Source organism: Labrus mixtus, chromosome 18, assembly GCF_963584025.1.
Source record: "Labrus mixtus chromosome 18, fLabMix1.1, whole genome shotgun sequence".
NCBI lineage: Eukaryota > Metazoa > Chordata > Actinopteri > Labriformes > Labridae > Labrus > Labrus mixtus.
Window position 1 is genome coordinate 22,316,126 of NC_083629.1, and position 15,575 is coordinate 22,331,700.

Below are 15,575 nucleotides of genomic sequence, written 5' to 3' on the forward strand. Positions count from 1 at the left end.
ACGTCTACTCATCGTGTTGTATTTCACACCTACTTGTGATTAGGATGGAGCGTTCTAATAGGCCCAAACGGAAAGACAAAAAAAGGGACACTCTTTCAAATGCATGTGGTATAGATTGGAACTAGCTTTTATTTGATACTACATGCAGGCAGTAAGTTCTTGAATGTGACTAAAACAGGCTTTTTTCCCCACTAAAAAAATAAGACGTACCACAAGAAAGAGTCCGTACTAGTCACACACATTTAAAGGAAGAAGTGCCAGCTGGAGGAGTGGAGTAGCATGAGGAAAAATCTATCACAATTCAATCCAACATTCCTGCGTTCACAATAACCCTTTCTATTCTCCGCCACCGCAGTTATTCACCATTCTCGATTTTGTTAAAGGTCACCTTGGGTGTTGTAGTCTAGATGCTCCAGTGGTTTGGCAATCTGCTGATGGGAATGCCTGTTGGCCCGCCTGTTGTTGCACAGGCAAGAGGGGGGGATATTGGATGAGTGGGGGGACAGCTGGAGCCAGTTGTGATGGGAAAACAGCACCTCCAAAATCCCCACCTCAAACCTGCTAAGCATCAATCAACAGGAGGAAATGACAAAATCACAGTAGCATTTTTACAGTACGTGGCACTTAAACTGGCCGAAGGTAAACAACTTTCACCCGCTCCTCCTTCCTTGGTCCCCTACTCTTGTGGAGAGCACATGGGTGTCGATACGGCTTAAAGAAGCCCAGCCGATTCTACATCAGTCCCCGCCGAATTGTTAACAGTGTGGATCCATTCCGGCTCCTACTGAAGAAGCTCGTATTTGTTTACTCGTCTGTTCGCCTGTTTGTGTGCGCCTGCCAGCCCATAGCAGGGAAAGAAATGAGTGTTTGTGAGTGATAAGACCTGAAGGAGAGGAAGAGGGGCGAGGAAGAAAGCAAAAAAGGGAAAGTGACAGAAAGAGAGGGATTCTCATTGATCACATCTGTTTCAGAGGAGGATTGATCCTGCTGTGTGGTCGGCTCGAGGATCTCAAAACACAAGAATAATCAGTCCAACAATAACACACAAAAAGCTCAGATAGGAGACTGAAGCTCGGAAACCGAAACCATAAACCGCAAAGTAAGATTTTTGTAGACTTTATCAATATAAAATAAGAGAACATTCACAGCAGAAAAACAGAATATGATCACCTTTTTTCAAGGTGTTTACAGTATCCCTGCACTCTCGCATTAAGCCTGCAAATCAGACACCTGGCATATGGAGAGGCAGATAGATAAATCTCCATTGTGCTACCCTGTCTTTGCACATGCTCAGTGGCTCCCTGGATGAGCGCAGAGTCTGCCAGGCAGACGTGAACAAGACAAATCATTCCCCCGGGGGGCATTTATTTCTGTTGCACAGCACAATCCCCTCATTGCTGGTCCTAACAATCTGCCTTTTGAGACTATAACGCTGGAACAAGAGAGACAGCTCAGCAGAAGAGGGGACAAAGGGGAAAAGGGAAGGAAGTGATAAAGAGGAAGACTGATGATGACTTCCTGAATGCTTAATAAATCTAGCAAAGTACACAGGGTTATGACATGCGACAAACAACCCCAACTTTGATCGTTTTAAACATTCACTACATGCATGACTAAATTGATTCAGTCACATTCAGCTTGTTTGCTCAAATAAGGAAGCGTGGTGATGTTTATAAGTGCCAGTTGTTTCCTCCTTTTTCACTTGTGAAAGAAAAACAGATTACCAAATGGTTCAGTGTGGAGCCCCAACCCCCTCCGCCTCTTCTTCTTTGGTCTCTTATTCCTCTCTGCAGCTGACTGCTCCTAAATCTAAGGTCTGGACGGCGCTAGACAGCTCTCTCTAGCAGGTGACACAACATCCCACTTCCCTCTATCCATCCATCCTGACGCGGCCCACACAGTCCTCTCCTTCCTCTCATTTCACTAAGCGCTGGGTTTCACGATGTATCTCCTCTTGTATTCTCTTTATTCAACATGCTCTCGCTCTCAAACTCCAAAACATTTTCACGCCGCCTTCTCTTTTCCATAATTGTCTTCCTCCGTCTCAGCCTTTTTCTCGACTTTTCCTCAATCTCTTTTTCCCCCTCCGTCGACAGAACGCTATCGGCGCGCGCTTGTGTAGCTTTTGTTGCACAGCTCCCTGCAATACAAAAGCCTTTGTTGGCCTGCCACCGCTGTGATGTGGTGAGACGGAGATGCACAAGGACAAACTTGAGCTCCGTGGAGCCAGCTTTCAGAAAGTCACTGTTCATTCAGAGATAACGGCTCAACCTGAAGCTGGTGGGATACGAGCCAGACACGCATGTAAACACTTGTCTGCGTCATGGCCTGTGTTGATCTGTGAGGGCTGTTTGAAAATTCGATGTATAAATCTTCCCATGTGGGTGCAATGCTTTGTGTTTCCATCAGTGAAATGGCTCACATGTGTTCCTCAGTGGGAGTTATTGCTGGCTGCAGGGCAGTGGCAGCTGTTGTGAGAGGCTGAGCTAGCTAGGCTAAGAATAACCCCAGAGCTGAACGAGTGCCCACCAGCCCCACTTCGTTTGGAGTTGACCCTGGGAGTCCAGTTGCATTGGAGAGTTAGGATAAGCCAGGTTGTTGGATTAGATAACACTCTTTCACCCTTGTAAGGACAAAGGCAGGTGTGCAGGAATGCTACACACTCAGTGGTTAACGCTGGTGTGGTAACACCCCGAATGAACCACTTTGGAAAACAGTTAGACTCCCAAGTGGTGCTTTAGGTGATCAACAACAACCAGCAGGTGAGCAGTAATGCTCAACACTTGATGGTTAAAGTTGGTGTCTGAACCAAGGACCGTATGAAACATGGACGTAGTCTCAGTAACGTCACCAGTAGGTTTCTGAAGGAGTGTTTTGAAGCTGGACGATGGTGGTTGCCATGTTGGAAATGCAATCTCCACCTAACTTTTGATCAGTCTTGAAAAAGGCCAAGAGGTGGAGCTTATTCAGGCCTTTGTCCTCCTGGCAGAAAGCAACAACGTGCCTACCTGTCTGTCAACGCCATAGACTGTAAATATTAATAAACAAAGCATGAGTGACGTCACCAATCTGTTACTGCAGGGGGCTTTGGAGGCCCACTGGTACAATTTTTTAAAATATAGACAGACCATTTAAACCAAAATTGTTTTTTAACCGGGCTGTAAACATGTTTATTTCTGCTGTAATGATTAGAATTTGGCTTTTGCGTGCAGCCCCAGGTGGACACTTTGAGAACTGCAGTTTTTTGCACTTCAGTGTTGGCTTCATGTTTTAACACCCGAGGTTAAGGAAACATCTGCATTGACTAATTGATACTTGAAGGTTTCTTCCAAATCCATTCAGCATCGAGTGCTAACCTTTACGTACATTTGTCAGCCTTGGGGGACAAAGGCAGGTGTGCAGGAATGCTACACACTTGGTGGTTAAAGTTGCTTTTTTTTTAACACCCAGAATGCATCACTGTGGGGATGAAAACAAAAATGTTTCCAAAATCCAGCTGGCATTGAGTGTTATACAGTAACTAATGTGACTGTACACACACTGAGGGAAAGTGAAACAGAAAAACATGAAACCATCACTTTAAATTCTAAGCTGAGGCATGTGTAGCAGAATTATCTTAATCTCCTCATTCTGTATCTGGCCTGAGGAGATATTAACAAAAGGCAGCACTAGGATGTTGCAGAACGGCTGAATAACATGTTGTCGCCCTCACACGCACCCAGACAGATTTTTCATAATCGTCAAGAAAGCAGCAAAAAAAAAGAAAAAAAAAAGACAAATATCAACTTGGAAATCCTTTCAGCTGAAAATAATACTGTGGCTTTATCTGCGACAGATACCATCAGCTGTAGGGAAGAAGAGCATGATGTTACAACCTGAGCTCTATAACTGGAGGAAATGCTCTGAATGGGAAGCTATTTATTTCTTTGTGTTTCTTTGGGCAGACACAAAATGATCAATTGCTCATTATGACTCAGGGAAAAGGTTTAGAACGTGATGATCGGGACAATTTCTGCTTTATGCCGGATTTGTTTTTGAGTCCTTTTTTCATGTTTGAGCAGAGAGCGAGATAAGGGAGAAAATTCAAGCAATGTCATGCTTGGTTTTTCCAGCCTGTAGGTCCGGGCCAGTCATGCGTCGATGCCTTTGATAGACCAAATAACCTCATTGGCTGCCTCCATTCCTGTTCATTTCACACTTCACTCTATTACTTGCATGAGCAATTACAATGGTGTTTGTTGTATGGTATTGTTTTTCCATTTTCATATTTGTGTGTGTGTGTGTGAGTGTGTGTGCTTTAACCGAGTGTGTCAAGCTCTTGATTGGAGATCATATTTCCCAACGCTCTTATCCAGACTGTCACCTCTCTTAATGAGCTTCAGCGTGTTCCCCAAAGAGGTCGAAACGGACACCATTTAGCATTTAATGCTCATTAGCGCCTGTGATGTGACCTAATTGAGCCAAAGCAATCAGATTGTTTGGCCCTTGAAGTGCAAGGAAGTGGAGTGAACTCTGGGCAGTTTCTGCATATTATAGCATCTGTGACATTAAATGCTAGCTTGGAGAAAAAGGGCTACGATAAGCTGAAGGAGAGAAGGGTGTTAAAATTCAGACTAGTTTGGTTTTGATTCAACGGTTTTTGAGGCTATTTGAAGAAAGAAATCCACAAAACTGCTTACCACGTTTCCCTCTCCTCTTTATTGTCGTAGTCCTTTGTGTGAAAGTTGATTTTCTTCTGTGCTGGCTAGCTGCTAGCCTGTGGCTCAGTAAAATTGGACAGGTGATGCAGCACAGTAGGATGCAGACTGTTCAGAGTTCGACCAGCTTGTTTAGCAGGAACAGAGCTGGAATTGTACCCCCTTTTAAAAATATTTCACATGCCTGCTTTGTTGCTATAAATGTTTTATTACACAAACTCACTTCTTAAGCTGAAATATGTTGGGGGGGGGGCAGGGGTTTGGTAGCAAGGGGACCAAGCATGCACTCCTTTTCCCATCTAAAGCTGCACAGATCAAGCAGCAGAAAGCGAGTGCAGCAAGGCCGTGTGGTTCAGCAGTGTGGAACAGCCACTCGGTCTCGTTCTTTTCAGGATGTGCTGAGGCTGAAATATGAGCATTATGAACCTGTCTTCCTGTTGAGAATGGATTCCTCCGCAGGCCTGTAAAGTTGCTTCTGCTGGAGACATGACTTACAATAAGAGACGCTGCGAGTGTCCTTGTGAGTGTCAGAAATCAATTACACTATGTTTCCCTGTTGGGTTGCAGGGTTGTGTATGTATATGTGTAAATGTGTGTCTGCTTCTGAGTGTGTGTGTGTGTGTGTGATCCTGTTGTGTCTGGAAAGAAGTTTCCACTGTAACGCTGCAGAGAGGATGGTGGGAGAGAGCAGCTTCAATCTGCACACCATACGGATAAAAAGTTGGTTAAAGACGCCATCTGTGGACTTACTGTCTGGTCTGGATAAATACAAATAAACATGTTGTCATGCGCACAAACAAACACACTTGCACACACGAGATGCACTGTGAGGTTTTTTGAGTTCAAAGCATGTTAACCAATATGTGTGTGTGTTTGTCTGGAGGAATGCTGTCGGCCATCATTCCTGCGCGTCTTCCTCTGCGTGTTTAGACAGGCTCTGTCTCCAGCTGGGTTTTTGTGACAGAATGGGTACACTAGTGCGAGACAATGCAACACAACGCAGCCCGGTTGTGAACAGAAGCAGTTGTAAAACGGGACAAAACACAGTGCAAATGTTCACGACTTTATGAGTCGAAACAGAAGAGACTGGGCCTGCATCACTTCTCTCCTTTTTTTGTACCTCTCAGGCTCCATTAGCATCTTTTTAAATGATTCAAAGCTGCGCCATGTTTTCTTTCAAGCAGATGAAATAAAAGTACATCATTTAGTTTATGAAAAAAAAAAAGAGGACATGATCCAAGTTACGCCTTAAATGTGTTTTTTTAAGATATGCTTACACCCTCTAGGGGTCCCGGGGGGAGGGGGGGGGGGGGGGGGGGGAATGTTGTAGGGCTGGTTTCTGAGGTCCTGTTGACACTTTAAATTGTTTCACAGTCCAGTTAAATTAACAGTTGATTTAGAAACTTTAAAAAAACAAAAACATTTTAAAGGAGTTTTTGTCACATTTTCCATCTAAGGAGTATCTGTGTTTGGAACAAAAGTCACATGCATCAAGAATTCCTTAAGAGCCAACAAGACAAATCACCGCCGTCATAATTCATGGATAATATATTAAACATACTGCACGCTTTTTAATGAGGCCAATTTGTTCTTTGCAAGTTATAGTGATAAATACACAGATCCAGACAAGACGGGAAATACCCCATGACTTGCAGCAATGAATTTAATAAGGATTTAAAAAATAAAAAGGTTATGCTACAGAGCAGAGAGGAGTTCAGAAACAAAAGGAGAAACCATGGAGTGAGGCTGAGATTAAGATTAGGAGAGAACCAGGATGGAAAAAAAAAGGCAAGAGATAAGAGGTTCGTTTAGAGGTGAGGGGCAGATAAAGAGGGACTGACGGAGACGTCAAGAGTCTGTGCAGCATCAGCTTGATCAGTTGTTTAAGCAGGACCTGTAGGTGGGCACCATGTATTTGATGTTTATGTAGGCGTTCTCTCCCCCGTAGAGCTCGAACATCTCCAGAGTCTCCTGGATCAAATCACCTATGTTCTCTCTCTTCTGCTGGCTGTAGTCGATGCCGTCTCCGGAGTTCACTAAAGACAGACAGACAGACAGACGGGATCAGGAAAAAAAAAAAAAATCATCCAGAGATAGGATTTCAGCTCAGCCTGTGAGGTTGATGTCAGGGCTCACAAAGCACCACCTGCGGCCACGCTGCACTGCAAATGCCATCCTTCCATCTGACTTCAAACCCACTGGACAGACTGAATTTAATTTACTCCTCTTACGGCGAGGCCAGTGGGAGCCGAGCGGCAGAAGAGTTTTTTTTTTTAAATGTTCCTCTGAATGTTTAATGAGGCGGCCCGCAGAGAGAACTACATCCGAGTCAGCACCGGTTTCTGCTGTTGCGTAATGTTGCGTTGATGATGCACACGAGGCATGAGCAGCGACCTGGAGTCAGACGCCACAGGTAGGAATGTGACTGTGTGAGTGGGTGTTTGCAGCGTGCACCTGCACTTGAGACAAAAAGAAATCTGATACAGGAAACTATTTTAACAGCACCTGAAATTAAAGTATGTGGGATAAAAGGACATTTTCTTCATGTGTATTTGTGTTTCTTGCACATGTTGAACATATTCTGTAAATGTTACATAGACAAAACGGCAAAACACGCATGGCCAATCCAACTCCCTTCCCACAGGACACAAACACACACACAGAGAAAGTGTAACTAGTAAAACACACACAATTGTACAACAGAGCTGTAGTGAGCTGAGGGAACTTGTTATCGGAAAAAGCATTCCTGAGGTGTCCAGCCTGCACTCCCTCCTTCCTCGTCTTTCACCAGCAGGCACACTTAAACACACACACACACACACACACACACACACACACACACACACACACACACACACACACAAACGCGAGCACATGCACACATTCACACAAATCGTGACTTTTTATCAGCACACAGCAAACTGCCAATCTCATGCCATTGCACTTGGGGCTAAAAACACTTTTCAGAGGGAGGTAAATATAGAGAGGAATGTGGCTAACACACACACACACACACACACACACACACACACACACACACACACACACACACACACACACACACACACACACACACACACACACACAAGCACACACACAAAGAGACACACACACAAACCAGCTGTCCAAGTTTGTTTGCAACAAAATGCCTTGTTCGTCTGAGATATCCTGGAGAGGAACTTTGGATTTATTTTTTGAGGCTATAAAGTAAAGTCTGAAACGAATCGGTCATTTTAATCAAAGCGTTCTTGGTCTGAGTTGGGAGAGGAGAAAAGAAAAGAGGAGAAGGAGAGGTGACACAAGTGTGTCATGGAGCGTACCTGAGGTGTGAAAAATGAAGAGCAGCACTTTAACAGGGATCCTTCAGCCTCTTCTTTCACTCTTAATTAGACGTGAAGAGAGACAGGGACATTAAACCTCATTTTTACATCCTTCTAATGTTCCATCTTTTATTCTTTCTCAATCTCGTCTAATCCCTCATCTTCTCTCTCTCTCTCTCTCTCTCTGTGTTTCTCCTCGCCTTTCCGACCATCCATGGCCTCCTCATTAAAACACAAAGAGAGCTGGTCCCATAAAGCGGGCTGTTAAGCAGTAACACGTCTATGATCTCAGTCTGCTGCACTAGCTCGCTGCTCAGGATTCGCTCTCCTGTTTTACATGAAAGCGATGGGGGAGACTTCTCCAGCCACGTTTTGACCGCTGGTTAGCCTCGAAGAAAACTTTAACGGCTTAATTTAGAAGCTTTTTTTTATTTACAGTTTTTTCCTGTTATAGAAACAACAATAACTGGACACGCTCAGGAATGCAGTCTTTAAGAGAAACACTTTTTTATCTCGATCTAAACTAAGGCTGGGTTCTTTTTTTTTTTTTTTTTTTAAGGAAACCCACAACACAGACGCCTGCACCCTACTAGTTAGCTAAATCTGAAATAGAATCTAAAATGCAGCCATGTGAGCAATAAAAGAAAAGGGGAAGTTGGGGACACTAGTATGCTGTGATGTGTGCAGCTGGAGGCAGGAGAATGGTGAAAAGTAAAGAATATAGTGACAGGGTGTGTGTGTGTGTGTGTGTGTGTGTGTGTGTGTGTGTGTGTGTGTGTGTGTGTGTGTGTGTGTGTGTGTGTGTGTGTGTGTGTGTGTGGGTTAGAAAGTCAGACCTGTGGAGAGCCACCCCCTGTTAGGAGTGAAAATGAGCAGCCAGAGCCAGCCCAGAGGGAGAGCTTGGCCTTCTGGACTGGAGAACACTGGGAGTGGAGGAAGAGGTGCGGCCTGGGAACCGGCAGAGCTCAGACCTGTTTATTAGGGAAGGTTGGGGGGCTTGGAGGGGGGGCAGCGAGGAGTGAGGGGAATTGTTACTGTTGCCATACGTCAGCCCTTCCGAGTGCATTTTGGCTGCTGAGCTGTTGGGAGGCCAGGAGCATCAAAAAGGAAGAGGCCAGAGGAATTTGCAAAGATTCTCAATATTTAAAGAGCAGAAAAAAGGAGAAGTGTGTTAAAGGAGGGATGGGGGGGGAGTAAGGGAGGAAGTAGCGGCGGGTGGAGGGGATGTTAAAAGCTGCCTCTGCAAATGTCCTTCAGCAAAATACATTCTCTGGCTCATTCTTCTTCTCTTTCTGCTCCCCCCTTCCCTTTCTGTTTTTTCCCCTCTCTGCTTTTGGCAACATCCGATACTCTGGGCAGATCGAGCACAGAAAAAAACAATCGGAATATAAACTCCCGCCCCAGAACAGAAGGAAAAGAGAGCCCTAGCAGGGGTTTGTCTGTTCCTCTGAGGAAGGGGAAGGGTCGATACGAACGCAGACAGGAGAGTGGAGCGACTTTTGCTTCTCGTAAGGTGGGGGAAGAAAAAGAAAGGTGGCACCGGGAAAAAAAAAAAGGTGCTTTGTTTCGGCCTTTCATGCTAAATCCCTGGGATTGGAGGGGTCTTTATCACAAAGAGCATGGAGGTAAAGGGAGTAAAAGATAAGGCAGATCTATCTAACTTTATCTTTTCATTAAGGGTTGTGCCTCTCTCGGGCTTTCTGCTGTGATTTCTGCCAAAACCACAACAGACCGACACTAAACTACACACAGCAACAGCTGCAGCCTCCCTCCCCTGTCACCCTGCTTTTTCTCCATCCCTCGTTCTCCACGGTCCTAAACAACCTGTCTTCCCACATCAAGCTGAAGACAAGCAGTCACAGATGCAGACAAAGTGATTGCTACAAACTAATGTGAGTTATAGAGACTGTAACTTTTCAGTTGGGAACTGGAGCTGAATGGCTGGTTTCAGACCCTGCTGGAGATCTCTGACCGAGGTTGGCATGCATTTATATGTTGTGTTGTGTGTTTTGTAATCCCCTCCTCTGCCGGGAACCGGGTGACACACACACTGCAGCAGCTTTGGGCAGCTCGAAATTCCAAAGCTGATTCAACATAATATCCACCCACTTACCGTTGTTTCTAATCAACTTAGCTGTGATTGGGGAAGTAGCGTATGAAAGCAGCTTAGACAGGAGGCCACCGCGACACAATGGCTCTTTGATTATAACAACCAGATGCAAAAAAAGAAAGTGGATGGATGAATGCGAGAGAGACCTGTTTTTTTATTTTTTGTTCACAGTGGGTTGGCCTCGCATAAAAAAGGAAATGAAGGAATGCAGGTTATGTGTGCTGTGGAGGAGCTTGAGTTCCAGAAATACTTTGTGCAAAAGGTTGTCTATAACTGCACATATGAGCTTGTTATGGGAGGGCATGTGTGCATGCTATTATTTCAAATCATGAAATGTGCATTAACATCCTATTTTGATGTTTTTTTTCACCCTGAGAAGCTGAAGAAAAATGTGATGTTTACCAACAAAAGGATGTTTTTCTGCCTTTCCCTTCATAAAAAATTTGATATTGATCAAGTTGATTAAACTTCTAAATCCTAAAGGGGAGTGCACCACATGTACGAAGGCTATAGTCGTCCAAGCGGGCAGCCCGGGTTCAAATCCGACCTGTGGCTCATTTCCTGTATGTCATTCCCCACTCTCTCTCTCTCTCTGTCCCTGCTTTTGAACTCTATCCACTGTCCTGTCTCTACAAACGTAATAAAAAGCCCAAAAATAAACCTTTAAATCTAAATCCTAAAAGTCCATGTAGAACCTGTCAGCTTAGATGTCAGCTAAGAGGTGAAGAAGCCGTATTGAAGCCTACTTTTGAAAAGTTGTCCCTCGAGACTCAAATATACCGTTTATATGCTCAAAAACATAAAATCCATTCTGCAGCTTGAGCATGCTGGATAAATACTGTAAGCTTCACAAAGGCAATCAGCCTGAAATACACAACTTCATGTTCATACTTTATCTTCCTCGCTCAGACGTTACATGCAGATTTTTTTTTTTATGGCATGCAAACAACCACCGCGTTTGCCTGACTCAAATATGCATATTTTTTCCTTGTTATCTTATTTCTCATGAATGAAATCAAACTTCAGCTGCAGAGTTCAATTTGATCCCAAGTAGTTCATTTCAAATGAGTTGAATAATGAATATTTGACTTGGATTCTGGTTTTGTGATATGCAAATTGTGAGCAACTATAAAAGCTATTTAAATAAATGTTGATACTTTAGTGTGAACCAGGCCACGAGGACATGGAGAGTGGTGCTGTGTGTGTGTGTGTGTGTGTGTGTGTGTGTGTGTGTGTGTGTGTAGGTGTGAGGAGGTGGTGGGGAAAGGATGAGACCACTGGACAAGCCCTGTGCTTAACAGCAGGACTCTAATTAAAAAGAGCCTCGCAGTTGGGCGTCAGGCAGGCCTCTCATAAAGAGACACACTCTGGCAGAGAGGTGGGAGAGACCAGGTGTGTGCGTGTGAGATGGAAAGAGAGAGAGAGCGAGGGGGGGGGGGGTGTTTATGTGTGTGTGTAATACCACAGGTGTCTGCAAAGGAAAGGCAGTGAGACAGTGTGAGTGTGAGAGATAATCCTAGCAGTGTGTGTGTACAGCAGCATAAAGGTATTGATGTGTTTTAGTGGTGATTGTACTGTCACATGTTGAGATGCACACACATGTAAGACAGTGAATATGATGATATGACAGCCAGCAATGTTCTTGCAAACAAATATCATTGTTTTTCCTTCAATTTAATTGCCTGAATTCACAGAGGACTGCTCATCAAATACCAGTGTTGCAGTTTATACAAATTATAAATTATATTTCAGTTGTTTTGGTCTGAAAGCTTCATCCAGGGTTTTTTTTTATTTCTGGATCAGTTTGTTTGGTAGAGTAGAAGACTTCTGCAGATACTTTTAATGATGTTTAAGGTGTTTTAAACTCTGAGCCATGATGGACTCCTAACCTAAAAAACAAGCAGAGCCCCTAAATCTAAGCTTTGCTAACATTAGCTGCAGCTCAGCTCACAGCCCCTCTGGACGCGCTGTGTCTGCCAAAATGTCGGAGAAACACATAATATGATATATATATATATTGCGTTTGTCCTTTTTTTTTTTCAAAATGAACAGAAACAAGAGCAGTGTAAGGAGGCAACAAAGATCTGAACCGTCTCTCATGGCAACAAACTATACCGGCTACAGCTACAGCAAAGAAGAATTGATTTCATACAAAACAAGAACCTGTTTCTGGGCTTGTGAATTATTATTAGATCTTTGCATAGAGGAGTGTACTTGCTGATGCATGTCTTACATTACATTTCAGGCCTCTTTGGAGACATTTCCCAAATTTAAATCAGTATTAAAACAACTCAAATTAAACAATGTAGAAGCGACAGAGAGGGTGAGAGACCAATTGGAAAAGAGGGATAAGGAGTGAAGCATGCAGGCTCACTTAGAGGGAGTGTACACAAAGATGGAGGTCCTGGCTCACAATTTCACCAAGGTGATTAAAAGATTCATACTAAATGTTTACTACAGTACATACAAAGTTTAAAAAAGCACCGAAGCATTCAGAAGTTCTGAATTATTGATGCAAAGCGTTTGCTAATTAGTCCAGGTGTTGTTTGTCCTCACCTCTCCACCGACTCTGATGTGGTTTGAACTGCAGAAAGTCCTCAAACTTCGAAGCTTATTTAATACTTTAAATAATAAAAGAGAGAGAGAGAAAGCCTCAGAGCCTCACCAGACACCACGTCGGCCTCTGAAATTTGATGGTGTAGAAATATCGAGTCATACACAATTGGAAATGTGCTGAAGTGAAAAGATAAACAAATTGTACTCGAGTACATAACGGTAGCTTTTGTTCCTTTCCACCTCAGCTTCAAATCCTCCTCTTTTCCTCACACTGGTGCCAAAGTCCCCAGCCCCCTTTTCCCCCTAATGGATAAGCCAGAGGCTGACGGAGAGCACAGCTGTGTCTCACATACACAACCATGCACACACACACACACACACACACACACACACACACACACACACACACACACACACACACACACACACACACATATTCATACACCTACACCTGGAGAAGGGCCCATTCCCACTCTGTTGCTTTTCCATCTCAACCTTTGTGTGTAATCAATAACAGCATTTCAGCTTAACACAACTAGCCACAATGAGGCCCGTAGCCTCAGTCTCTTCAACACACACACACACACACACACACACACACACACACACACACACACACACACACACACACACACACACACACACACACACACACACACGGACGTGCACGGACGTGCACGTACATCCACACGAGGTTGAGAGCAGAAAAGTAAAACAATAGGCTTATGGCCAGCAGTAGTTTATTAAACCCCCTACTCCTTCAGCAGCCATCATCTGACTGCTCATGCTTACTGAAGTCTAACCTTTGCTGTAGGTCACTGATCTCATTTTCCACGTGTTCATCCGGCACAGCAGTGCTCGCTCTATAGGCTAGCTCCAGCTCACTGCCATTTCAACTCGCTGAAAGTTAGAAATCAGCAAAGAGGCATGCCAGGCGGAGGAAAATGTGTCAAGGTCGGATTGCACAGAGCGAGGATATGTGTTAGGTTGAGACAAAGAGACGTAACCTGCTGAGGATGCTCCTGAGCTGCACTGGAGCTAAAGCTGTTAGATTCCTATCGATCTCGCTCCCTCTGGCTTACTAGTCTACAACTGTACGTAGGTATACAAGAATTGAATTCCAATTCCACACTTCCGCCGAAATCGTGCCACGTCTTACGCTAATCTTGCCTTAGAAATCCCAGCAGTGGGAGGGATTCAAAGCCCTGCTGGGGAAGAGTGAGAGAATCACTTTTCCACACCTCACAAAACTCTCCTCTTGCTCATTTCTTTTTTCAATTAGCCAGCCAGACCTAGCCATGACCGAGAGCAATATCGGTTTGCACCATTTAGTCATGGTATTAATGCATAAAGAGGGCTCATCTTAGATGATGGATCAATGCTATTTTCCAAGCTGCTACCCTGTCCATTATTGTTTCAATTACCACCACTCAGATAATGGTTCTCCCAGTCCCATCTCATCCAGTTGAAGCCTGATACATGCATGTGTAAATCTGCTTCCGCATGCATGTCACAGTTCTAAAGGAAAGAGTCGTTTCATGTTATGTCCACAGGTATATCACGCTGACGGCTTGGATGGCCCGCTTCGTTTTAATTAGTTTCAAATTAGATGGAACATTCTTCAGACTGAACGAGTGTGTGTGTTGTTGGTGGGGGAAAAAAAGGATCTTGTCAGCAGAGGTTTTGATTTGGACAGCTTAGCATATGCAGATGCTGGATTCGACTGTGCTGCACATCAAGAAGCTGCAGATGCCGAGGTTTCAATAAAACAGAGGTTTACCCTTAAATCTGAAGCGTTTTCATGGAGCAAATATGCAATTTATTCTCTCAAGGCATTTTTAAGATGAATTAAAGATTGTGTAGAAACGAAATCAAAAGCAAAAGTTGGAAAATGTTTGTCTCAAATGATAATTCTGGTCATTCAGGCGTTCAAATACCCAGCTCCTGTAGGAGGGAGGACCTATAGTAAGTAAGCAAAAGATGCCTTTAACATATACAGCCCACCACAGAGGACCTAGCCTTTGTCTCTGGCTGCGAGGAGAGTGTCAGTGCTGTCAGATGTGAGTCAATGCCGTCAGATGCGATCTCATTACGCCAGCTTACCTCAAGGTTAGCAGTGGGCTGCTGGCTAGGCACAAAATCGATCTGCACCAGGGACAGGCGTTAAAGGCCACACAAGCCAAATAAAGCACTGCACTTTGAGATGCAAAGGCACACTAATATATAATAATATATAATATATAATATGGGTGTTAACACGTAACATATAAGCAAACAGCTCTGAAAGCACATATAATGGAGACCAAGGACATGTGAAATGGATGAAGATGAACATATTATCACACTGCAGTGAATCACCTTCAAACCTGCCTTTAACAAGAGAAACATTACACGAGGGATCACATCTTCCTACCAGCAGTTATCTTTTTTATTATCTCTTTTTATATATATATGTATGTTTCAGTGATCACTTATAGGACATAAATAAAGCAGAAATCAAGTTAATCCTCTGTAAATGTCTCTCTGAGTCATGACTGTCTACAATGAGTGATAAGCCTGAGTCCTGCTGGCTGTGTTGTTGTTGGAGCTGTGTTTACATCATGTTTACATGGACGGGTATACCAGTTTGTTTTGGTTTCATCCCGGTGCTCAAGGGCGACATCTACTGGATCAAAAAGTCACACATTGTTCCTTTAAAAGGAAATCTAGAAACAAGGGTAAAACTTACGCAAACCACTGTAACATATTTATCATGAGCACAGGTTACGTCAGATAATTAACCTCCTAATAACGCTGTCTTGTTGCATCAAGCAGACACATGTTTACTCAAAGCAGACAGCAGAGAAAACTGTTGTCTCATTTCTTACATGTTTGACAGGAATCCCACAAACA

The 15,575-nt window shown here is 43.8% G+C and overlaps 1 protein-coding gene across 1 annotated transcript in view; it reads right to left on the reverse strand.

The window, feature by feature from the left end:
- Window positions 1–6,344: 6,344 nt before the first annotated feature.
- pacrg (PARK2 co-regulated) overlaps window positions 6,345–15,575 on the reverse strand; it is a 126,690-nt gene continuing 117,459 nt past the window's right edge. The window contains exon 5 of the mRNA XM_061063365.1: window positions 6,345–6,733. Coding sequence (XP_060919348.1) covers window positions 6,573–6,733 — 161 coding nt within the window. The 3' untranslated portion in view covers window positions 6,345–6,572. The remainder of the gene's footprint in view (window positions 6,734–15,575) is intronic.